Below are 26,260 nucleotides of genomic sequence, written 5' to 3'. Positions count from 1 at the left end.
GTACAATGCCATGTGAGGAAATGAAAGTCATCCAAAGTTGTTGGTCACATATTACATGAGTTTAAACCCTAATAACTTTTAAATTCATATACTAACCCTATATGGATTTTTACATATCGGACTTGCCCAATATCTTAGGATCATTTTGGTAGGTAATTTATGAAAAATGGGTTTATAACTTTTGTAACATAACCAGGCTCCCAGAAAAGGTTCTGACTCAAGTTTGAGCTTGACTTAGATAATGACATAAAAGTACTTAGTTTTAGTCTGAAATTAGTTTCAGTAATTTTGTCATACACATGGAACTATTATACTATCTTCACCTTGTCTAAATGTAACCAAAATTGTTCTAAATAGTTTTCAAATTGCATTAAATAGCTAAAATCAAGTAAAAAATTAAATTATTTTGCATGTCACACTGGTAACTTATTATGGGTACACACCTCTGTACAAAAGTATAGGGCCTATACTAAATCAATATTGTCTATTCATGTTTATAGCCATGCTCATTGTTAAGCACAGGATCAAGTGTATTGATCAATCCAGCATAACAATAGCGTGCTAACATCTTGAACATGGTCAAGTCATACTGAATTTAAAGTAAAATCAATTTTGGATATTGGCTTGTGATTGGATGACTAGTAATGTCAATCACTTTCAGTAAGATGAGCTGGGATACACGATAACTTCCACCTTCTAAGGCTTGTATCCATAGGACATTGCGTATGTGTGTTTCAGGATTACACTACTGGCGGTTTCATATCTTACTCACCCAAGATAATTATAACAAATTCAACAATTTTACAAGGTAAGATAGCCGTCATTTCAATAACTAGGCCTATTTGTTGCTATAGTAAAACATACATGTACATTTTCGATAGATAAAACCTCAAATCAACTGCTCAGTGCCATAAGTGGGTAAGTGCAATAGCTGTCATGCGTAGCTGCCATGTGTAGATACTGTGTATAAATTTACAAATGTTCACAGGGTAGCTACTGCACTAAACCCACTTCAGGCACTGAGCAGTCGAAATGGAAATATCGCGCCCAATATATCGTAACATTATCTTTTTTACATCGTCAAACATTCGTTAGAACTTAAAGCCATATTATAACATTTCTTTAAAAATAGATTAGTATTTATTTTCCATAAAATGTTAGCTTTTACTGTCAGATATGTCCCCTTTTAATTTTGAGCCGAACAAGTGAGGTAAAGCAAAGAAAATTGGAATTTACTATAGTAAGGATTCCAATTGAATGAACGCAGCTTTCAACAGCTGCACTCGATCCAACCGCGATCGTATATCGCGTATTTCAAACTACAACGCGAACGCACGACCTTGGATACAATGCTAACCAATCATGAGTGCGTTGGCATGGTTGGATTCACTTTCGCGTTACTCACGCACAGTCGCACACGCTGGCGTACATCACGCAGTGTACGCAAAAACTCGTCACGCTATTAAAAGCTGCGTTCATTCAATTGGAATTCCCACTATAATACTTAATAGCGCCAATACATGTTACTCCGGCGGTTGTATTACAGTACGATCCTCTGGCGCGTGTGTGTGTCCCGCACGCCGTGTACGTAGTACTGTGTTATGAACAACACATACGCGTTCGACTAATATTTCTATCGTTATAATAAAACGGTTCCGGCTATAGACTTGCTTGCCAGTCCTATATACGCCGTACATATGTATATTAAGGACTGGCTTACGCCATTTTGGATGTCAATGGGAAATACACACTTAACGATTTGCGCCGGTTAGAAACTTGAAAAAAAATCTTAAAAATTTTATCAATGTATATAAAAGTGGTACCAACCTTATCGTGCTTGCTAATTTAAGACTCGGTTGAAACAAAATAAAGTATCGAAAGCGTTTTAGGGTCGAAAAAGGCAAAATTATCGTCAAAGTTCTGCCGAAATCGGCACCCTTGCGAAGGGTTCAGAATTCGAATCGGGAACGAAAATATCCCATCTTTGCGATCAAAAACACAAAATTACAACTTTAAGGGCTGGGGTATGAACGTTTGGACAGTATTTATTTTGGGACATTAGAGCACATCAGACATATCGAATTGCATTCTGAATACGAAGAATGTCATTCTGATATCAAATAATTTTGATTTTTGAAATTCGCAATTTAATACACATTTTATGGCAAATCATTAAAATTGATATTTTTGATATTTTACAGTACTTGAAGTAAACTTTATAAATCTGATGATTTATACTTAAAGTGTATGTAGGTGGGATGAAAAGCCGACGATCAATTGAAAATGTTGACCTTTCGTATTGAAGATATGGATTTTTTTCCCAAAACACCAAAAAAAATTAGGTCTTTTGGGAAAAATCCATATCTTCAATATGAAAGGTCAAAATTTTCAATTGACCGTCGGCTTTTCCTCCTGCTACATACACTTTAAAATATATCATTAGATTTATATAATTTACTTCGAGGACTGTTATATATCAAAATTTGAAAAATATCAAATTTTTATAATTTGTCATAAAATTTGTATTATATTGTGATTTTCAAAAAATGAAAATTATTTGATATCAGAAAGACATGCTTCGTATTCAGAATGCAATTCGATAGGTCTGGGGTGCTCTCATGTCCCACAAAAAATACTGTCGAAACGCAATAAACGCTCATTTTAGATCCCTTAAACATACTATTGGCAAAAGACATTTTTACCGGCGGTTTATTCAAAATCACGGATTTTGACAAAACTACTGCACCTAAAGTCTTGATTTTTGCAGAGAATCTTTGTTTACTAAAGTACATTACAATCGTGTAAAAACCTGAATTTAATTTTTTTAGGGCGTTCTTCTCAGCAAATGTCATAATATGGCTTTAAACATTACTGGAAATATGACGGAGTCTGTAGCAACCATTAGATCTTCATCAAGAGTATTCCCAAGGTACATAAGTTGGTGGGATTAATAATTTTACCATCACAGGAAACTTCAAATTTGTCCATCCTGTTCAGTCTGATTTTAGAGCCAAAAAGATTTTTTTTTTCATTATATGTGACCGTTCACGGCGAATGAGCCGTAAATTCCTCCCCGGTCAATTTTGTTTTATTTCATGTTTAACAAATATACATCATAAGCTTTAAAATGGTATATCATTTGACTTCAAACGATACCCAGAAGCGGGGTTATAGTTTGTTAAACTTTGCTCCTTCAAGCTTTTTTCAAGACAAGTGCTGTCGTCAGCATATTAAACTAAAGATTACAGTTAACGATTGATGACATCGTAACACAAGAAGTACAGTGGCCCTAATATGCTACCCTGTGGCACGCCACATGATATATTCATGGGTTTAGATTTCTATAATCTGTTGTGTATCGGTTAAGAATGATTTCAACCATTTGACAGAGTCAATGTTAATACCCAAAGCTGCAATTTGTTACAAATAAAGGAAAACCTTTCAAAGAATTTTGCAACTACTGATCGACAACTTTTATTTTTTTTCTTGCGCGTTTGAATTTCAATGCTGCATGCATGCAGCAGCTATTTTCTTAAGTCTTTGTAATTTGTCAATTAGGTCAAATCATTAATTTAGATATTAATTAATTAATTAGGCATACATGAGATCTACCGTACCGGCTGAGGGGCATCTCAGAGCCGGGTTGCATGGATTAGGGAACGGGTGTGAACTGTTTGTGTGTGGAGGGTATTCTATAGGCCCTATCAATTTATAGACCTAAAATGCATTACACTAAGGGACCGTTCGCAAACACTTGTTAGGGGGGCCTGAAGTAAAAAAAAATCATCGCAAAATTTTTCACTCCCCCTTTCAGATCTCAAAAATGTCAGGGCCCCCTTTGTGATCCCAGCACCAGTGTAAACAATAAAATTGTTAATAAATTGCTTAAAAATGAAGGATAAGTCATTCAAATTGTCATTTGGTATTTTTGAAATGACAAATTTGGCAAAAAAACAAAGAAAACAACAGTACTGACGAAGTTGAAGCCCCATTCAAATACATGTAGGTAATTTAGATACTGTCAGTATCTAAATTACAGATTCGTAAAATGTCTTATTTTGTCTTAAATACACGTCTGGGTCAGTCCATATCAAAACAGATTGAGTGTACACCCACCCTCTTGGATTTTGCTCTCCTTTGGCTCAGGGGTACCTTTCTTGGATCCCTAGGTGAGGTCACAAGAAAAAAATTCAAATTCCATTTCGTTTGCGAATGGCGGGCAATCAAAGTTTGGCGACCTAAAGTTATTAGGTGTCAAAATTTGCCGATTTTAAGCGCCATTTGTGGCTGAACCACTTTAGGGGGCCTAAAATTCTGTAGGGGTCTAGAAATTTCTCTTTTTTGAATTGCTCATAGACATTGGCACATGGTTAATTCATTCTGAACATAATTAGGACCTATAAGTGCACTGTGACATTATCATGGGTCCTTCAAAATCAAGATAATTTGATTGAACAGTACGAAGTGCTGATTTTGACCCGCTCTGAAATCCCAACGAAATTCCGAAATCTATCTTTTTTGGCATTAGGTATTTCAGACACAGCCAGTGAGTGACCACATTCAAAAAGAGGATCACAACTGATTCAATTAAGAAGAAAGTGCCCCTCAAAGAGAGCACTTTGTCATTTGGACCCTTAAATTCCCAATTTTGGTCGAGGTCGCCAAACTTTGATTGCCCGCCATTCGCAAACGAAATGGAATTTGAATTTTTTCTTGTGACCTCACCTAGGGATCCATGAAAGGTACCCCTGAGCCAAAGGAGAGCAAAATCCAAGAGGGTGGGTGTACACTCAATCTGTTTTGATATGGACTGACCCGTCTTTCGGCTGACTCGCAGGCTATGTTTGCACATCTATGACAATGACAAAGGTACCAAAATCTGAATTTTGATGATTTTTACGATCGTCTGGATGAGAGCAAATCAATGGGCCTTTAGTCTTTGCAATTTGAGAATTAGGTCAAATCATTAATGTGGATAGTATTAATTATTTATTTAATTAATTAATTAATTAATTAATTAGGTAAGCATGAGATCTACCGGCTGAGGGGCATCTCAGAGCCAGGCCGGGTAGCATGGATTAGGGAACGGGTGTGACCTGTTTGTGTGTGGAGGGTACTGTAGTGGGAATTCCAATTGAATGAACGCAGCTTTTAATAGCGTGACGCCAGCGTGTGCGACTGTGCGTGAGTAACGCGAAAGTGAATCTAACCATGCCAACGCACTCATGATTGGTTAGCATTGTATCCAAGGTCGTGCGTTCGCGTTGTAGTTTGAAATACGCGATATACGATCGCGGTTGGATCAAGTGCAGCTGTTGAAAGCTGCGTTCATTCAATTGGAATTCTTACTATAGTATTCTATAGGCCCTATCAATTTGTAGACCTAAAATCCATTACACTATTAACGCGGCTGTGTACTCTAGACATTGTTTCTTTCGCAAAATTGAGTTTTTTTGATATGTTTGTACTTTGTTATGTTTTTATAAATACAAGGAATGAAAATCCAGATTAATAAACTCCAACTGCAATATTTGAAGGATTTTATTTCACTATTCCACTCGTGTTTGAAATTTAAAAGGAAAGAAAATCTTTGTTGTACCAGCAGGGTACACGCGCGCAACAGCGCATCGCGTTGCGTATCGCGCAATTTGGTAACGCACAGATACGCTCCGTATACGCGACGCTTATCTGCATGCGTGGCGCATCTTATGGAAACACCACGGAAGCAGTGATTTCACAAAAACCTAGCGGTCAAATGGCTCCGTTTTAGCTGATAAAATGTGATTTTTTCAAGTTCTTTCCCCCGATTTAAACATCAAGATATGAATAGATTTCGCCCAAACTTCTCAAGGGGCTGTGGATTTACCCGATGTTCACGTAATGTAAGATAGAAAAACGAGAACTGCCGCATTCTCCGGTAAGCTTCGATCAAAGTGCAAAATGTTACCACTTTAAACTTCAACGGCCTTTATTTCAATGTTCATTTTCTCAATAAAATGACGATTTAGGTACACGATAACTCAATAAATACAGCATCTATAGGTAAGCAATTATGCTCATCATAAAAAGCATGATTGACTTAAGAAACGGTTTTCTCATTTTTTTTATATTTTGGTCTATTTCCAATTTTAGGCATCATTGTGTGCAAATAGGCGGTTATGAATTTTAAAAAGTTCATTTTGATGCCTTATATGGTCAATATCTCAAAAAATAAGGCCAATATCAAAAAACTAAAAAAACCGTTTTTGGAATGGTGCCTCAAGATTAAGAAAAAAGTAAAACAAATTTTTTGGAAAGAGTGTTTTTTTGTTATGATGTACCGAACAAAAATTGCCAAAAATTCACTTTTTTGTGATTTTCTTCATAATTGTTGTTTTTACACCAAAACTGTACTTATATTGAGATTCATTGATGTCTTGCCTTTATAAAAATGTATACTTTTACATGTCTTGCATGAATAATTACAAAGTTATGGCACTTTTACTACATGCGTATCTGAGAGTACACAGCCACCTTAAGTCACCGTTCACAAACACCTGTTAGGGGGGGGACTGATGCAAAAAAATCATCTCGAAAATCCCCACCCCCACCCCACTTTTCAGATCTCAAAAATTTCAGGGCCAACCTCATATCAGCATAATAAACTCAAATTTTCCCGTGAAAAATTATCCCGGGAAAATTTGTGGTCAATTTTTTCTGCCCCCTTTTGGAGGGTCAAAACTTTTAAGGGACCCCATTTTGCATCAGCCCCCCACCTTAGGCCTACAAGTGTTTGTGAATGGTCCCTAAAACAGCATGTCTGCATGGCTATGCTACGCGTACGTGATGTCATGTGAAAGGCTAATAGTAGATCCTCTTCCCCCAGGATCAGGATAATGAATTTTTTTTCTCTACTCTCCACCCGGAGGGGTTCTTCCTGGTTGAAGGTGTACGGGGATGTGCCCCGGGGATGTGCCACGGTATTGGGGTACCTTTTCAGCGATTGTGGTATATCGATGGGTGGGTTTTCAGTGGAGACCAATGCGCACAATTGGGCGCATTTGGGCAAATATGCCCTTAAAGTGCCCAATTATGGCAAATGTGGGTGCTTTTTCTTGAAAATTGGTATACTGATGGGTTGCAAAAACAGCAAAAAGTAGGTATAGAGAAAGTCAGCATCCGAAAGTCTGCGTGGCACACCCCCGTACAAAATTTTTCGAAGACCCCCCCGGACTCTCCAACTCACCTTTTTGTACAAGTGGTTCATCGACAACATGTGAGATTAACATATCGTTGATACCAATAAATTCAGGTGGCAAAAGAGAACGGAAGAATGGTGTAACCATGCTGAATTCAACAATCACACAACAGATGATCGTGACTATGGCGATGAGAAGAAGTATCGCTTGCTTCCGTCTACCCATGATTGGATTTGGTTGTATTAATACTTGCAGAACGACATCTGATGGTACCAGAGCATGACATTATTCATGTATCATTAGAACGTAGTAACTTTGGTGAAATTTAGAACTCTCACATTTAAATGAAAACGTACAACTTTTTATTCTTAAATGTTGCCGATACTTGTTGGTCATTGTAAAAGCGGTAATTCGGGTATGTGTCAGCGCGAGTGCCTAGGTACGTACCTCAGTGGCACTTCCTGGTAGGATGGTAGGATAGTGGCCAAGGCCCTGTACATGGTACATGGTGGAGGAGCAATTAGTAGGCCTATAATTTTCACTCTTTGCGATATACTAATTTTAATATCAATATTAATATACATTCCCTTTTTTGTAGGTTTAGAATTAAATAGACCTGTTCTGTACACCAAAACTTTATGTTATGACAAAAGACACTGTGTAAAAGTACCGGTAACCTGAAAATAAATAGCAATTTATTTAGTAATTTAATGATGGCTACCAACAGTGCCATGCGTGGCAAAGTCGGGTCATTCCAAGGATAGGGGTCAAATTTAACATTCAGTGATCCCAGCGAAAGTGTAAATAAAAATTCCTTTAAAAAAGGAATGGGGCGCCCAATGTGAGCTTGATGTGATGTGAGGAAATGCAAGGGGTTTGATTGGTTCAAAGAATTTAATCAGTCACGAAGGGAAGAATATTAAATTTAAAGGATATGTATTGGAGTAGGCGATGTGTAAGAGGACGCATGGGATTTAACAAGTTTGGTTTGAAAATGAAATTGTTTTTGATTTTAGGTGTAAGGGCTGTGCAATAATTATGAGCCCCCGAAGGGGCAAAATTTCCAAATGGCTCACCAAAAATCCCCCCCCTCTCCGCCAGCCAAAAATTGATTGCCCCCCTCTCAGCCCGCCAAAAAATCTTTGCCCCCCCCCCCCTTGCACATGCCAAATTTTGGGATCCCAATTTCCAAATCTTAAATGGTCTATATACATGTTGCAAGCGCGAGCAGGAAAATTTGCATATTTAAGCGTTTCTGTAGCGTTTTCCTAAGCCTGTTTAGCGCGTTTTATTTAAAAGGCGCCCCATGAATGTGTGCCAAAAATCACTTGCCTCCCCTCTCGGCTTGCCAAAATTGCTTCCCCCCACCCTTTCGGCTCGCCAAAATTTCTTGCCCCCCGCCCCCCAATTTTACCCTCCCCCCAGGGCTCATAATTATTGCACAGCCCCTAAGTTGGGAAGTGGTATAATCTGGGGGGGGGGTTGTATTTTGTATTGAGGACATTGATTATTGACGAATATTATGGAGGGGTGTGTATTGCTGTGATCGATTGCATCGGATGAAGACAGAAATAAGAAATTTGTAGACGTGTTATGTATTTTTTTATTGAACACTTGAAAAATATAGACATAAACATAACATACTCATTTTACGGCAAGACATCTTATATATGTTATAAGAAGTGTTAAGTAGGCCTATATATATCAAATGTGAGTTGAACTTATGACGTTTTTATTATGCTAGGAGGTTTCACTGTTTATATACAAATGTAGGTCTATTATATAATCAGTCAGCAACCTGGACAACCGATTCTTTAGAAATGCTTAGTCGCGCTAAAAGTCGATCGATATATGTTAAAATCAGCACAATTCAGAGATACACCTTTTTGCTATGAAATTAATTTTCTCGGTCAAATATGAAGCAATATTTTTTTTTCTTCAGTAATGTCAGTTAAAAACTTGGTGCTTGGATATACATTTTTTTTAAATCCTGGTGTTAAAATTAAGCATCAAATTGTGTCTTTTAGTGTGATATTTTTGATTTTTATAGGCCTTGAGTTCGCCCGCGAGCTTTTTACGGAATTGATTTTTTAGCGTCTCAAACTAATATAGTTTGCTAAAGAAAGATATTTCCCACCTCTGTAGGCCTAAGGCAAATCGTGTGGGTCTATATATTATAGTTTTGTCAGAATTTCCGTTTTTATTTTACCCTTTTCCCCTTCATGCTCCGAAAATGACGTCAAACTCAGTACTTTTATCTCGTGAGCAACCAGCAGAAATAGTCGATATTTTCATTGTTGTCATCCAGGGCAATTTTCCATTGAAAAGCAAAGATTGCCCGACCAGCGATTTGGTAGCCCAAATCCCCAATTGGGTTTTCTGGTAAATGAGGTGAATTTTAAAAATTTGCTCCCGTGATAGCCTGCAATTTCAATTTATATGGATTCCATGATTATGAAAACCATTTTGTCTGTCTATTTGTTTGTTTACCTAGGTTAGTCCGTATTAAGAGACGCGCGCTTGAGGTCCATGGGAAAATCCACGGTCCAAACCTAGAAAAATTAGCGTGTTATTATAGGGGATTATAATCTTCTGTCCCTCCTATCTCCAGGTGAATTTTGTATGACCTACCCCCCCCCCGCCCCCCATCGCGGGTTGCCATTTTCATTACACCCTTCAGACTTGTGTTCGTGTTTGTTTTTAATTTGACATGTAGGCCTATTATAGGCCTAACCATATTTGTCATAATTAAGCGCTATACCTAAATGTATAGCTATGCTATATATTATTATGTAATATCATGTACATGTAGGCCTATGGGGTGGGGTGGGTGCAGAGGTGTGTGAGGTGGGTAGTGGGGGTGTATGTAGGGAAACTTTGGGGTGGTACTCAACACACTTTAACCATGACTTTCAATGCAAGGCTTATTGTTGCCACAAATGGTTTTTTTTCCTTAAGGTTATTTAATAGGTTTTTATAAACTTCCATGTTTAACCTGGTATTGTTTTGGCTGCTTCATTAGGGCCTATGACTTTCGGTGGGTTTCCAAAAGCAGTTTCAAACAAACACAAACACAAACAAAAGGCATCATACCCAGTCACCTTCATGACAATTGAAACACTACGTCAAGTATTAACATCCAAGTTATTCTGTTTTTAGGCAAGCAATTTTAAATAATTGCTTGAACAGGTCTAGTTTTCGTTTAAAAACAAAAACCTGTTTAAGTTAACAATGATAATGAATGGTTCTTATAAGGCACAACCTCTGATGAGGAACTCAAAGCGCGTAAAGCACGAAATTTACAAACAAACATAAAAACAATCAATTTATAAAGATTGGTTTTAAGCTGGTGTTTAAATAACGATAGTCTGGGGGCGTTACGAAGGTTATTTGGAAGTGTGTTCCAAACAGTTTGCTTGATCATAAAACATACAGCGTAATATTATGTTTTGTTAAAGAAAGTTTTGTTTAAAATATTGCCCAATTGCATGTAAGATTGTTGGGCAAAGTTGTTTTGAGGGGAAGCAAATTTCAACACATTGGTCCGATGATCACGTGATGAAAGATCCTCATCGTGCTATAAACATGATCAGTAGGAGCGCTATTAGGCCTGGGAATTTCGTTGCTATATTGAAGTTCTGGCAACACTGTAGCCATGCCGGTATTCCTATTAAACCCAGGGATATCGATCCACAATGCTAGTATTAGCTTTAGATTTCACGCGTTGATTTTGAAAAATTTTCAGCCGGCAGTAAAAAATGGTGAAATCAAAACGGAAATTCTGACAAAACTATGATATATCGCTCACGGTGATGTGCGTTAGAAAGTTGGGAAAAATCCTTCATTAGCGAACTATATTACTTTGAAAAGCTAAAAGGTTGATCCAAAAAAAGGCTCGCGGGCAGAGTTTAAGCCTATCAAAATCGAAAATCTTACACGAAATGACTGAATTTCACGCCTAAGTTTAACACTAGGATTTGAAAAATTATACAGTATTAAGCACTGCAATTTGACCTGACATTTACTGAAAAAATGAAAATGATTGCTTTTCATTTGGCCGAGAAAATTAATTTTACATTGAAAAGGTGTAACTCAAAATTTAGCTCATTTCAACACCAAATTCGATCGTTTGTATTGCCTCATTAAATGACTGAGTGAGCCTTGCATAACACAAGAATCGGTTGTCCAGGTTGCTAAATGTAATATACATGATATAATGTTTTGCGTAGTGGCGTAGTAATCAATGTGAATAGGTGAAATTTAGTGCGAAATTAAGAATGACAAGGATTACATAATTACAGTTTCATCACCAATATACAAACAACATAGGCTACTACATAATACTTTCTAAACCTATTTGCAATCGAAGTATACATTTTGTCAAGTGTAAAGAGTTCAAATTGTATGCAAATTGTAAAATACGACAATGGAGAACATGTAGCCTATACGGTATGTTAGTGTTGTTTGCATACAGTTTGTCGCCCAATTGTGCCACCATATTGCATAACCACTATATCATCATGGTAAGGGGCTGTGCAATAATTATGAGCCCCCCCGGGGGTAAAATTTCCAAACGGCTCGCCAAAAATTGCTTGCCCCCCCCTCTCGGCCCGCCAAAAATTGCTTGCAGCCCCTAATTAACAAACGAAGGTCATGCACCATATATTTGTTTAAAAGGCAGTTTACTGCTCGTTATTGATTTAAGTAAATAATGTCACCGTATATCGTGTTCTAAGAGGCGGTAAACTGGTTTAAACAATACAAATGTCTCGGTGTATTTTGTGTTTTATGAGTTCAAAATGCACAAAATTTCATCCCGTGCATATTAGTAAACAATAATAAAATCAAAACCAAGCAAGTTGTGTTTTTTATTTCTAAGCTGGGCATACTTTTAAGCAAAACCGTTACGAAGTAAATCTAGCAAGACCGAAATTTATAGAAGGTTTTTACAAAGTCATGCCAAATAAGGAGCCCCGCCATAGCGGATGCCCTAAAAAGGACAAAGTTCCGCTAATGGCCTAGCGCTACTGGTAATGAAAATAAATAAATCTACTCTTTCTTGACCCATGACAGTGAATTTCAATCATTTTGTAATCTGATATGTATAACTATATATAAAATTATTTATAGATTGCTATAAAGCCGGGTACATTAAAGAGGAAGCCCCGCCAGAGCAGTTCTTCTGGGGTGAACCAAACCTACCTGGTTATCAAATTAATCAGTGACAAGATTATCTCTGAATTTTACAGGTGCTGATTGATGCAATAACATTAAAATATCAACTAGCACCTGTCAAATTCAGAGCTTGTCACTGATTAATTTGATAACTAGGCAGGTTTGGATCACCTCTTTGGGCTTCCTCTTTAAGCCCGGGCTATAAAGTGAAAGATACTAAAAAGTAAGTCATTCAAATAATGTCATTTGGTATTTTTGAAATGCAAAATTTGGTAAAAAAACGAAGAAAACGACAGTATTGATTAAGATGAAGCCCTATTCAAATTTTATACATGTAGCTAATTCATATAGGCCTACTGTCAGTATATAAATTAGGCCAAATAAAAAAAATAAACATGTTTCACGTCCCCTCACGCTTCCTTTTTTGAGGTTTCTTCTATTTTTTTTTTTTTTAAAATTCAGTTATCATGGTTATAACTTTTCAAAAAATATGTCTAGGAAGTAGAGATGCTTTCTAGCCTTGCTAATATACAAGAAACACTTTTGGAAGGTTTTGTGATAAGGGGGGGCTGGGGGCCGGGGGCACTTCCATAACGGATATGCATCATGTGCCTTGGGATAGACCCCCTATTTCATACCGGCTTGTACCCAATGACCCCCTTTTTTGTGTTACTGTCCTACCTAATACCCAATGACCCCCTTTAAAAAAATTCAGGTACTCAATGACCCCCTTTTTCTATTTCCTGCTACCCAATGACCCCCTTTTTATTCCCAAAGTTAGGTGGTATTTGTGTTCTCCTCGAGAAATAATGGGATTTTTTCAAATTCAATCATCCAGTTAATTGATTCAAGTTCCCAAGGTGGCCAAGTTTCTTTTTCGCAGTTTTGGCACATATTTATGTGTATTCAATGACACCATTTTGGCAATCTTGTACACTCTAAATTAGAAAGACTTAAAATGTAAATCTTAGTTGAGACTTGTAAATTTTTTTAAAAATTCTTTAAGATTTATTCAAGTTACGCGGGGTTTGATTTAAATTTTCTTTGGGATCGGGAAAAAGAAAATCTATCGAAAGACTTAAACATTAAACCAATCACAACGCGATGGTGCGTGCACGTGATCAAATCGAAACGTTTTCCTGGACTGCTCAGCCGCCATCGTTCTTTTGCGATTTTGTGTGGTGGCGAGCGAATGAATGAAGTGATATGTTCGAATTTGTTTTGCAGAATGGCATCCCAGATGCTGTAATTGCCAATGTCAGTGACTATAACTTCCATGAAAAAGCTTACATTGTTGTGCACGAAGGGCCAATGTGAACATTATCTTCAATCACCGAGGTAGTAGTCTGTGCTTCTGCTGTATAAGCTTACCTATACACATAATATACTAGTAATTTATAAATGGGTAAGCTTATTTCCATGAAGGATCACACTCGGCCACTGCAGTGACACTGGAATTATCACTGGCACTGCAGACTATTGCTTGAACTTTATGAAAGAAGTAGTCCTGACTTGGTATTACTGCCGTGAATAGACGTATTGCTTGATAAGAAGTCACACAGACTTGTATTTAATATTGATATTTAAATCCCCATAAAGATTTATATAATTTTGAAATAAATCCCAGATATGCTAAAAGTAAATCTTAAAGGAATTGAATATTAAATCAAACATTGTGTCCAATGGACTTGCATTTTTAAATCCCTGTGGGACTGAAATTTATAAAACTTTGTAAATACTTATTTTAATCCTATATTGATTGGTCCCTAACTACAGTCTCTGAAAGTTTTGAAAGTAAGTCTTTTGGATTTGAATTTAAATCCCTGTCATTTAGAGTGTAGCCTACCCAATGACCCCAATTTTTTAAAGTTTGTTACCCCAATGGCCCCTTTATTTAAAGTTTAATTACCGAATGACCCCATTTTTATTCAGGTTGTGTACTGAAGGACCCCATATTTTTGTAATTGTACATTTGACCTGAAAGCCCCCTACTTTTAACATGGCCGAGGCACATCCCTGCCATTTTGATAGGGAGTGCCTCCCCAGGGGGGGGCTACCTCTCAGAACAACAAATAAAATGAGGTCTTCTCCTTTTTCCAGGCATTATTGAATAGGCCTACGCTGTAACAGCTCTAATTATGAGAATATGATAATGAATTTTGCCAAACATCAACAGGGCGTGGTATTTGGTTCTGCAGGCAATATTAGGCCTAAAATACTTGCGTATTTTGAACGTATATTGGGCTCTCGGGCTATTCAAGAAATGAAGTGCACACCCTCTACAGAGGAGTAAATTTTCAATCAAAGAAATATCTGGATTTCCAGGTTTGCTTCCTGAAAACAACTGGAATTCCACCTGCCAATGTTACTGGAAAAAGCTTGGAAATCCAATTAAATGAAACAAAAATCACGGAAATGTCCAAAATAAATTCTCAAAATGAGGATTTCTGATTTTGAACTATTTTTCTGCCGGCTTTTTTTTAACTTTGGACACTGATTTCCAAATACAGTCACTGGGCAAAAAGTGCGCAAATCCGAACACTATGTGTATCTATAGAATAGCCCATTATTATGGCTATCACATCCAAACACACTAAAAACTCAATTTCTGATATAAGTTTAAATATCTGAAATTGAGTTTTATTTTTAAAAAACAATGTTTTCATGGTGTGCATCCCCGGCTTTTATCTCAAATAGTACAGACCGTCGACACGTTCCGGTTTTTGAGCAGTGGCGTAACTCCTATGGGCTCTGTGGGCGCCGCGCCCCGGGCACCCGGGCTAAGGGGGCACCCCTTCAGCAGACCGGATACCCTTTCGACACGATAATACTTTGTTATAGGAAACAATAATTATACTCTTCATTTTGGGTGCCCCCTTCAACACAAATTGCACATTAATATTGTCATAAGACCAAAATTCAACTTGATTAGGCTATACCAAATGTGTATGCACATTTTTGCGCGCCCGCACCACTGGTATTGTCCTCTGGGCGCCAAAACTCCTAGCTACGTCACTACAGCTAGTGATGAATCTTCAAAAGTAAAGACATTGGAGGAGATGAAAACATTTGTTTTATTAACATGAAGTTATTCGGTAGGTCTATGGCTTTCAATACCAAAATTTTAGCTCTGCACCATGCACACATAGTCTGACGAGTAGGACCTGTTTTTTTAGTTAGCAACAGTTACAAGAAAAAATTTCGGGCGGCGCGGTACGGTCACATACAAAGAAGTATATTATTAGGCGTTGACGCAATCATGAATGCGGGAAGTATAAAACCATGGTCGCCACTCGTGCACTTGTTTGAGTCCACAGGTATTCCGGAAACAGCCTTCAACCCCGAATTCAGAGGTCGATTTTGGGTTGTTACATGAAAATACAAACTAATTATATCATGAAAACCCACCAAGAGGACTACGATACTTATTCAGAGCCAATCTACATTCTGTTATTTACAAAAGCCGACGGTCAAAGTAAAATTATAAAAGGAGCAAGACCAGATATCAACGTTAAATCACGGTAAGCCTAAAATCGCATCGAAAACGACAAAATGCAATCACAAAATTTTAAATAATTACTAAATCACCACAACGAATTGTAACGTAGGTATGCAGAAAAGAGTTGTATTAGCAATAACAAAGTATGTGCAAAAAGATTTGTCTTTGGCATGTCGCTTTTTGAAATATCGCTAAAAATATGAAATTTTGGAAAAACGCCCCAAAATTTAAAACAAACACGAACCTTCCAAAATAAATATATATTAGCACTCGGCGGCCCAGTCACTACCTGTCGCTGTGATTTGGGGTAACTCGATCGTTGCTTCCCTTCTCCAGATACCTGTACTTCAAGGTCGCTCATACCCCAACCCTTAAGGTCAAGTTTTTTAAAATGCTTCAATTGAGCTGAAATTTAAATGCAATGATCCTTATGACATTCTTAACATGTTTTAAATATTTTAAAATTCATTTAAGGTCATTAAGGGCGTCATACAGAGGTCAAAAGTCAAGTTTTCAAAATGCCAGCTTTCCACGATCAAGGTATATTAAAACGGCAATTAATGAAACAGTCTTATTAAAATTGATACTATCCAGCACAGTATTGCTGCTTGATCAGATCGTCATAGTCAAAGGGCAAAGTGCACAGTTGCTCTAGTTTATTTTATATTCTTTACTTTTCCTCTTTCATTAACACCACTCGGCCGGTCATACCTTCGTAGCATTTCGAGATTATGTCCACTACAGACTCCGAGTGACAGTGGTACTATAGGCCTACCACAATATACTGCCGAAGCCACATGGTTCAGCTATGGTGCGGTTATCGCTCTAGTTTAAATTTATTTGGAATAGAGTGGAAGCGGTGAAGCGGAACACCATTATTGCAGATTATGAAAGAGGTGGTATAAACATATTTCAGGTTGAGATGTTTTTCAATGCTTTAAAGATGTCTTGGATCAAAAAATTAAACAATTCTAGTCCTGCTTGCTGGAAAAACATTCCACTTTACTATGTCAACAAGTTTGGTATGGGTATGAATGTGTTGAATTGTAATTATAGTTTCAACCAAATCAACACTGCATGCAAGAATGTTATTGACACCTTTCCTGTTTTTTTTATAACAACATGTTTAAAGTCTGGTTCAATACTAAATGTACTTCAAATAAAGCTGACATATCTGATTACTACAATCAAATCATTTGGAACAATGATGCTGTAACTGCTAACAATAAAACACTTTTCTATAGAGACTGGATTGATGCTGGCTTTATTTTTTATAAAAGATCTCTTTGATGATGATGGTTCAATCTACTCACTTGAGTATTTTAGGCACCGCATTCAGCGCACTGGCAACATTCTTTTTCAGTACCCACGGTACTTCGCTCTTTGCAATGCTCTGCCGAATGATTGGAAGAATGCACCAATTCTTGACCAAATTAGGACTGAATCAATTGTCTTTAATGCAGTCCCTATAGAAGCATGTTCTTCAAAGTTTTTTAGACATGCCATGGTTAATAAGACTTATGTTCCACCAATTTGTATGAACTATTGGTGTAGAAGATTCCCCAATTACAATTTTGATTGGGAAAAGATTTGGGGTTCAATACCATGTTGTACAGGCCAGGCTTATTTCACTTAATTGGAAAATTATTCATAACATTTATCCTACAAAAGTTTTATTATGTAAAATGGGGAAAGAAGATACAAATTTGTGCAATTATTGTAATGCTGTTGATCATCCAGAGCACTTCTTTTTTCATTGTAATAAGACCACTCCTATTTGGGAATTTGCTAACAGGGTTATTACACAAAGGCTTGGTAAGAACTTTAGGCTTTCAGTTGCAAATGTTTTATTTAATTATCATAATGACATTACCAGTGATCGTTCAAAATATATCAATTATGTTATATGTGTTGGCAAAATATGCATTGGCAAATTCAGATACGGGGATCATCCTTGTCTTAAGCTGTTCCTTGGCAGGAACTTCGTATGAGAGGTTTGGTATGCGATGACTTTAGCTAGTTGATCGCAGATGAACAGTTACTTGGATGACTTCCGTGTCTGTTCTTGGCTTTGTCATTTTGCTTAAATTATTTGTTTGATTTTCTTATTATATACATGTACGTAAATCTACTATATATGGATTATGTGCAGTGCAATAATTTTTGTTGTTATAATATTTATAGTAAGGCATTTTGCCTGACATACTATGTCAAAAAAACAAAAAAAAAACTGCTGACTTGCTGACAGCTTACTTCCGCCACTGGGGCGTAGGCCCTACACCTCCCAACAAGCACAAAAATGTTTTTAAAATCTTTATTCAAAACGTTTTAATAATATTTACCAAAAGTAAATATCTGAGTATATAAAGGTCATGAAAACGTTTCTAAAACGTTAATGTGAAATATTTTGGGCAAACATTTTTTTATTTTTTTTTACAAAAAACCGTTGAATGGAACAGTCCATATTTCACCTCATGAAATTATTCTTATAATTGTACTCATAAATATTTTATATTTGTATACAAACATGAAGCAGGGCCGGTATATGGTAATGTATGCCCAGAACAACATTTTTGCCCGGCATTTCTGCTGATTCCATGATTCGGTTGCCCTGGTAAATAACATGTTGTAAACAAAAAACCTAACAACTATAAATAACATGTATATCTTCCCACACTTGCTGATTTTTGGAGTTGTTCAAATACTTTTCTTATTTTTCACATTTGCTCCCTTACTTTGTTTCTAACATTGTTGTTATAAGAAAAGATCTGTTAAGAAGTTCTTTGTTATAATTTTCAAAGACAGTGCAAACACTTTCTTCAAGCTAGGGGTTTTGGGAAAATAACAAAAATATTTGGGGCCTCTCCGTTTTTATGATGTGTTGACAAAGACTTTGCAATTGCAATTTTACACAGAAATGAATAACTCTGTAACAAATAATAAGTTTAAGAAAGTCCTGATGATATACATGTTATTTATTTTACTTGACCTAATGAATGACTATTTAAAAAACAATCAATGAAAACATATTATTTATGAATTATCATCACTTTTACCAGAGTAAAACCTCTCAACCTTCGTAAAATCGCAATTGGCAGAAAACATCATTTTAAGTCTAGAAACACTAAATATGCAAAACGATTGCTAATTATGCACATTTTCTATTCTAAAAACATGCTGTTAGCTATGATAATAATTTTAACAATTAAAATCAACATTTGCATTACAAATTAATGCCAAATTAATGTCAAATTGGCATTTATCTTTGAATTTGTTTAAAAATTGCCCTTGAAAAACAATAAAATACAAAAAGAAACGTAATGTGCGTATTACTAATACGGTAGAAATGTGCGGAAATTGTGGATTTATTTTAAAATTATAAAAAAAAAAAAAACACTTAACATCAGTATTAACCAATAATTTCAACAATTAGACAACATTCTTATTGAAAATAGTTGTTCACTTAATTAAAATTAACATTTTTCTTTGAATTTTGTTTAAAATCGCCCTTTAAGAACAATAAAAAACAAAAGAAACACGTTGCATAGGTAAAATGTTTTTTATCGTCGTCTATCTCGCTTTGATTTGCTGTTGCTTGATAACCAAATGGGTGATTGAGCTCAAATAAAAAAACAAATTATAGCTTTATTTCTAAAAAATATCTTAAGCTGCAAATAATTCAAAATGATGTTATTTGGCTATATTATTATTACAAAGGCATTTATTAAGCGCCATTTCTAGCGATCACAGATATACATAATACAAGCATAATACATATTAATACATTTTTAAAAACACAAGAATATATGCAGCATAGTTATACACACCTGTCCAGTCTTGCCTTAAGCGAGGAAGTAACCAGGAAATGCGCATACAAAGCGAGGAAAAATGACAAAGAGGATTTCTTCAGTAGGCCTATAGGCAGAGCTCACTCGATAGGTCTATGAAAAACATCTGTTCATTTGAGATCACAATTATGAGTGGTACACATGAGTCAGAATAGATTACAAAAAATATCTGATATAATGTAATTTAATAATACAGCCTATTGCACATCATCACACAGTTTGTGTCTAGAAAATGTATCGCATAACCATGACAGGGAACCGCGATAAGGGCGCACACCACTAAATAATCTTCCCATTGAAATACGTGTAAAACACCGGTTTTCTTTGCTCATTTTGAGGCCTTTTGGGCTCGTTTTAAAATATTTTATGATGATCAGTCGATTGCAAATCGATGAAAGTTTAACATATGTTTCAATGTATAGGGGTTCTTCCACCTCGTTTTCCCGCGAACAGCGCCCTCACTGTTTTTGACATGCTCTCAAGACTGCAAACCCGACTCTGCCATTTTTTAATTCGCGGACCTATTTTCTCAATAATTATAAAAATGCGACTTTTTTGGCGACTCAAATTTATGTATAGGCTTCACACTTTTATTTAAGCTATAATTCGCCACTCTTTCTGATTAATTAGTCTAAAGACCAGCCCAAAATACCTCAAAAATTTTCCGTATTTTACCGGAACTTAGTAGGGTTGCACAAATGGCGCATTGATTTAGTGGTGTGCCCCCATAACTATCATCAGTAGATAGCACGATGGTTTTGAAACAACGTTGGTAGGCCTATATGTTTCAGCACGGAAAATTATTAACATATCATTATTAGTGCTGATTTTTGTTAACAAACAGTATGACTCATTTAAAGTGTGAAGCTATTCATTTGTGAAAACAAACAGAAGTGCATCCATCATAACCATGATAACAAACCAAAATAAACTAGGGGGTCATTCAAAAAGTTCTACCCCCACCCTCATGCATATCTCAGCTTCTGCATATTTGTTGCATTTATAATAGAGAAAAGCTGATTGACTGCAAACAAAAAACATTACTTTATAGTAAAGAAAAGATAATAATAAATAATAGATTCTCGTAATTACAATATAAAACCATGCTAAGTTTAAAGAAGCTTCCATTTACAGAAGCACAGCTATAAGGGCAAAGGTAGAACTTATTGAATGACCCTCGTAAAAGTGGCCGGGCCTGAGCGTCGAATGCACAAGCAGTTACCATGGTACCATGTTATACTCCTACACATGCACCCCGGTGATTCATTTGTTATAATGCAGTTTCCCAGGCTGTAATATAGACAATTTTATGTCAATATGCAGTTTGGACTTGAGCTTGACGCCCTCCAAACCAGGCAAAAAAAGTAAACGGATGAACATCATTAGAGCAGGTGCGAGTCTGAGGGCTAGGGCGGATGAACACCGTTACATTAAGGGCTAGGACGAGGTTAACGTAAGCTTACATAATGGCAAAACGTTGAAAATAGAAGCCATATAGAAGCCAATACTGTTCAGGCTACTGCAGCATATTCATTTTAATAATAATTATATTTATATTTTCTTCAGAGAAGACGATTCCAAGGTTGACGATAATAATGTTGGAACAGCAAAGCAACCACGAATTGGATTGTACTGGAATAAATATGTTAGGCGTTGACGAGCTAGTGTTCATCTTTCATTTACTCACTCTGTATGAGAGACTTATTGCTATGAGGTAAGTTAGTTATACTACTATACCAAAATAATATTAATTTATTTACTTCATCTTCAAATTCAATGGTATAGGCCTAGATATAAAACGTTATTCAAAAGTATGGGCCACGCTATGAAACCATATAATCTGATGAAACCCTACGATACTGCAACTCTGATCAATTGATCAGCGCTCATATCTTATGCCAGGGGGGGCACACCAAAGAGTTTTGGTGAGTTTGTTTTTCGCGGTGGTGGGTCTTTGGGAGCTGACGTCGTACCGGTAAAAGGGGGTCTTTCGGAGCTGCGAACAAGTAAAATGGGGGACTTTTGGAGCTGCGAACAGTCAAAATCAAGGGGCTTTCTTCAATGTTCTTGGCTTTCTGGTAGAAAATTGCCTGAAAAAAAAAAAAAAGAAATATGAGGAATGAGAAATTTGGTGTCTTAAAGCTGAAATTATCAAAATCAAGGGTCTGTCAGAGCTCTAGTTTGGTCAAATATAGTCATCTCAAAAGATTTCATCCCTCTGCGACTTTCTGTTCGGAAGAAATGATGCTCTGAAAATCAGCTCGGAATCACCAAAAGACCCGCATTTTATTTTAAACATGCCGATTTTGCAGAGGATGGACAGAAAATTTAATGTTTTATGCAAAAAGATACATTTTAATTTTAATATTTGAATTTTGAAACGTGCAAAATGTGTCTATTCATGTTTTGAAAATCTTAAAATATAGACACATTATGCATACTTAAGCCAGTGTACCCCTCCCCCCTACATTTCTCTCTCTCACTTCAAAACTAGATTTAGAAAATTTAAGCAAAAATATCATGTTTTTATACGTTATTCAGATTTGGTATATATCTATTGCAAAAGCGCGCACGAAAGATATTTTTGATACTTTTCTTGACGCCAGAGAATTTTTGGATAAATAAAAAATGTTGTGCTAAAAAATTAATCGCAAAAATTATTTAAAACATTTGCGAATGAATTAAACTATTTATTAAAACTTCCGCCCTTATTCTATATCTGTTAGGTACAGATATAGAAGCGCATACTAACAAGACGCATTCAAAGCCTCTGATAAGCATGATAAGGGATCGCACCACCAAAGAGCCATCGAAATACACAGGAAAGAATATTATTCTTTTATTGCTATAGTGTAAATTTAACCTCCAAAAATCACTCAATTTCGAAACCGGACGTTGTTCATATTAGACTTCTCCGTAGTCCACTTGCCCTTTGTGCATACTCTTGCTATTACATTGAGCATAAAAATCTGATTTGTATTAATTTGTGTACAGTTGATAGATTTTCATATCCGTCACCTACTCCCTCTGTTTGTTAGCTTCCCAAGTGGACTACTGACTTTGGATTGCGGTTTACACATTTAACACGCCTGTCTATGAATGTGATTGTCGGATTTCTTGCCTACTAAAACTGGCCGTGATGCAATACATCTTTAAATGGATCTGGCTTGTGATTGGTCGCCCAGATCTCGGTTTAAATCCTCCTGGTACGTGTCATTACCATTAACTGCATCGTACACAAGAATCTGTGGAATTTGTGGCGCATTGTGCTGGCGCGAAAGTTAAACTCTCACTTGGTGCATGGACGTAACGTCTAGCGCGTCTTGTACTTCCATGCTTTGTGCTTGCTGTTAAATTGGATCGTTAAGCAAGTATGATTGACAGTGCATTAGGGAAAAAGTCCGGGGTAAAATCTTGCTAAAATGCAAAGTACATAGTCGAATTTTTTACTCGGGCTCTTGCGATTAATAAACTGGTAGGTTCCAAAATCAGAGTTGTTCAGTATTGAAGTGAGCCAGTATAATTATGCCAAGATATGTTGCATTCAATAACATAGACATAGGTTTATTAAACTTTTACTGTCACTAAAATTTTGTATGAATGATTTTTCAGCTTTCTTCATGTAGACCTGTTGGTCAGAAACATTCCATTGATAATATCACTTATTATTATTATATCACTTTTATATTGATATGTGTTTCAGTGGAAATAGCATATTTTGGCGACCATTATCATTATGGACGCCATCTTCAGTTAAAAAGATGTTAAGGACAAAATTGGCATGTATCATATTTATTTCTGTTAATTAGAAACATTCATTCTATTGATAATTGATTATCATTAGATCATTTATATGTTGCTATAATGAAAGACAAAGATAAAGACAATTTATCGCGTCTGACGTCACCTGTCAATCAAACTCGACCACGGTTTGTTTACAAGTGTCGTGATGATGACTTGCTGAACGCGGATTTGTAACCGGGCGCCTTATTGTTAATTTTGCACCTTTGACCTTTCGACATGCAAACCATCTCAAAAGTTAGGTCTTTATAGCAGGAAACTTTCTTTTGTGAAGGCACCATGTCGACAATGCCTAGAAAAGCTGCTTTTTGCCTTGTACTAAAAGTACGTAATTTTTCGCCATTTGCTGCTATTCCTTTTCTCCGATCAGCACCAGATAGATCGGTCTTCCTTTTACGCGCTACTTAACCTGTGTAAACCAATCAAGGATCGTAATTGACAGTGACATCAGACGCGATAAATTGTTTTTATCTCCGTCTTTAGTTATATGTGTTTTAAAGGCGGCAATGTTGGGCGCCATCTTGAAAATTTGCATGATCTGAATTTCTTACCCAAACTTTTTCTAAGTCTTGACATATCTAACATGAAAATGCAAAATAACTCCGTAAAAGAGTCATGTACACCATGTACATGAACTCACCTCAGACATCGATGGGAAAGACAAAAAGGAGACACCACAACAAAGTAAATACGTAAATACCGGTACTTGGCTACATGGATCGAATCCATGGGTTCCTACAGTCACCCATGGAAAACAGGGTACTGAAAACCAGTACACAATGTTCTTATGGGCCATGAGTTCGTTTGTTTACATTGCAGTAATTCCTTCAGAATAGTCAATACAGATTCCAAACAGATAAAACTTACCTCACATCAGTTTTAGTTGCCCTTAATAACTCCAAATTGACATGACATTGAATTCTATTTGCTCAATTTCATACCAAAATCAAGGAAAACATGGTTTTGTTATTGCAAAATAACATGGAAATCACTGCAGGGTTATATCTGGTCACTCCACTAGGCCACTTGAATTAATCAATATTGGCACTTGAATGGCTTGACTCAGTGACTATCTGCCCAGTGTAAGAATGTGTTGTAAACTTGATTGCATAACATTAAGATTGCCAACTGATATGTCCTTTGTATTTGAGTTTTCAATTATGGGAGTACTTCTGTCATTGATGTAAACATTGACAAAAAATGTCAACAAAACATGCTACTGCACAACTCTATGCCTGTGTGTGTGTGTCTGAGGGCCGATCTGAGGGCTGATGACACACATTCGATGGGTGTAGTACTTGGCAATGTAAGAAAATAAACATGAGGTAGCAAGCATAAGGCAATACATACAGCGGAACGTTGCAAATTAAAGGATAAGGCTTCATCCTCCTGAGGAACCTAAAGGATTTTATTTATGAGACTGCGCAAACTGTTTATTTTTAAATCAATTAACCGTTTTGTTATTTATCCGTATCTTACAGAGTCTCTAAAACATGGTATTCTATATTAAGAGAGAAATCTTCTTGGCTCCGTGTTGATTTCACTGAAAAGGGACCTATCGTTGAAAAGGTCGTACAGGCTGGGGGAAGAAAACTACGGTACAATGTGCAGTGGCGTTTCCCATCTGAGGATAGTGACATACTAATGTTCTTAAGACATTATGGTGGCAGGTGCCTGAAGGAGATCCGTATTGGGTTTCTCACAAAAACCATCGTCGATTGTCTTAGTCAAAAGTGCCCCAATTTACGCACAATTCGTGGAGGTCAGTTACTCTTAAATAAGAAGGACGTCTTTTATTTTCCAGCGAATATTACAAGATGCGAATTAGAATCTCCTCCAACATTTGGACATATGGTCGACCCAGATGATGATGAATATATTGAAGGACTACAATATCGCGATGAGCAAATCTTAGGATTGCTTTCGCAGCAAGCAAAGCTACAATATGTAAAACTGGACAGGTTTTGGCTGTCAAAATCAGCCATGATTTCTTTGGCAAGTAAAGACAAGCCTTTGCGAGAATTCCAGATTATTAATCCGATAGTTTCCGGGGAACATTTTGGTTCCAAAGAATATCTTGATGAAGTTCTAACAGCCTCTGTTGGAAACATAGTAACATTAAAATGCTTACGAGTTGACTGCACTTCTACATCTAAGCGATTTGTAAGTCAGTTATGTCATTTTCCACATTGCATTGGTCAGTTTGAAAATCTGAAAACATTAGCATTAAAAGGTATTCAATGTTCGAAAGAGATGTTCGAATTAATGCTGCCAGGACTGCTGAATTTGGAATCCTTGGAACTGGAGGGAGCAACGATATCGAGCACCGCTGTGGAGCTGATTGGAAAGCGTATAAAGAAACTAAGATATCTTGAATTAGGAAATGGTTCATACGATGACGAATGTTTACAATATTTACAATGTCATCCTGCTTTGGAGATAGTGTGGATTTATAAAGATTATATTCACAGGAATCATATAAAAAAGAAAGTTGGCTTAGCGCCATATTTGATGTAGTTTTGACTCTGTTAAAAGTTAGGAATGTAAAGATAGAAGGTTACAAATTATCTGGGATTATTGATGAAGAGAAATATCCCAAACTACCAGAATGGGTTGGAATTGAAATGAATGACCTACCGGAAGAATTGATGTGTGATTAAATGAAAAGCCTGCATCTAAAAAATGAAATCAAGTACAATCAGCCAGCAACTTATATAAATTGTTACAAAAAGCAGGGTAAATTATCACTACAATTATTT

General features: G+C 36.5%; 2 protein-coding genes across 3 annotated transcripts in view; one reads left to right on the top strand and one right to left on the bottom strand.

The window, feature by feature from the left end:
• LOC140144828 (carbohydrate sulfotransferase 13-like) overlaps positions 1-7,628 on the bottom strand; it is a 31,551-nt gene extending 23,923 nt beyond the window's left edge. Inside the window, 1 exon segment of the mRNA XM_072166636.1 lies at positions 7,226-7,628. Coding sequence (XP_072022737.1) covers positions 7,226-7,403 — 178 coding nt within the window. The 5' untranslated portion in view covers positions 7,404-7,628.
• Positions 648-26,260, top strand: LOC140144827 (uncharacterized). Of its 2 annotated transcripts, none has more exons than XM_072166635.1 (3): positions 648-808; positions 21,272-21,414; positions 24,983-26,260. In XM_072166635.1, exons 2-3 carry the CDS (start codon positions 21,296-21,298, stop codon positions 26,016-26,018), a joined length of 1,155 nt encoding a protein of 384 aa, XP_072022736.1. In that variant the 5' UTR covers positions 648-808; positions 21,272-21,295; the 3' UTR covers positions 26,019-26,260. The 2 variants fall into 2 exon arrangements, with proteins under 2 accessions (XP_072022736.1, XP_072022735.1); XM_072166634.1 differs by having other exon boundaries at positions 21,267-21,414.

Source organism: Amphiura filiformis, unplaced genomic scaffold (genome assembly GCF_039555335.1).
Source record: "Amphiura filiformis unplaced genomic scaffold, Afil_fr2py scaffold_84, whole genome shotgun sequence".
In the NCBI taxonomy this organism is placed as follows: domain Eukaryota; kingdom Metazoa; phylum Echinodermata; class Ophiuroidea; order Amphilepidida; family Amphiuridae; genus Amphiura; species Amphiura filiformis.
The sequence above is the reverse complement of the archived record's forward strand: the minus strand, read 5'-3'. Positions and strand labels throughout refer to the sequence as shown.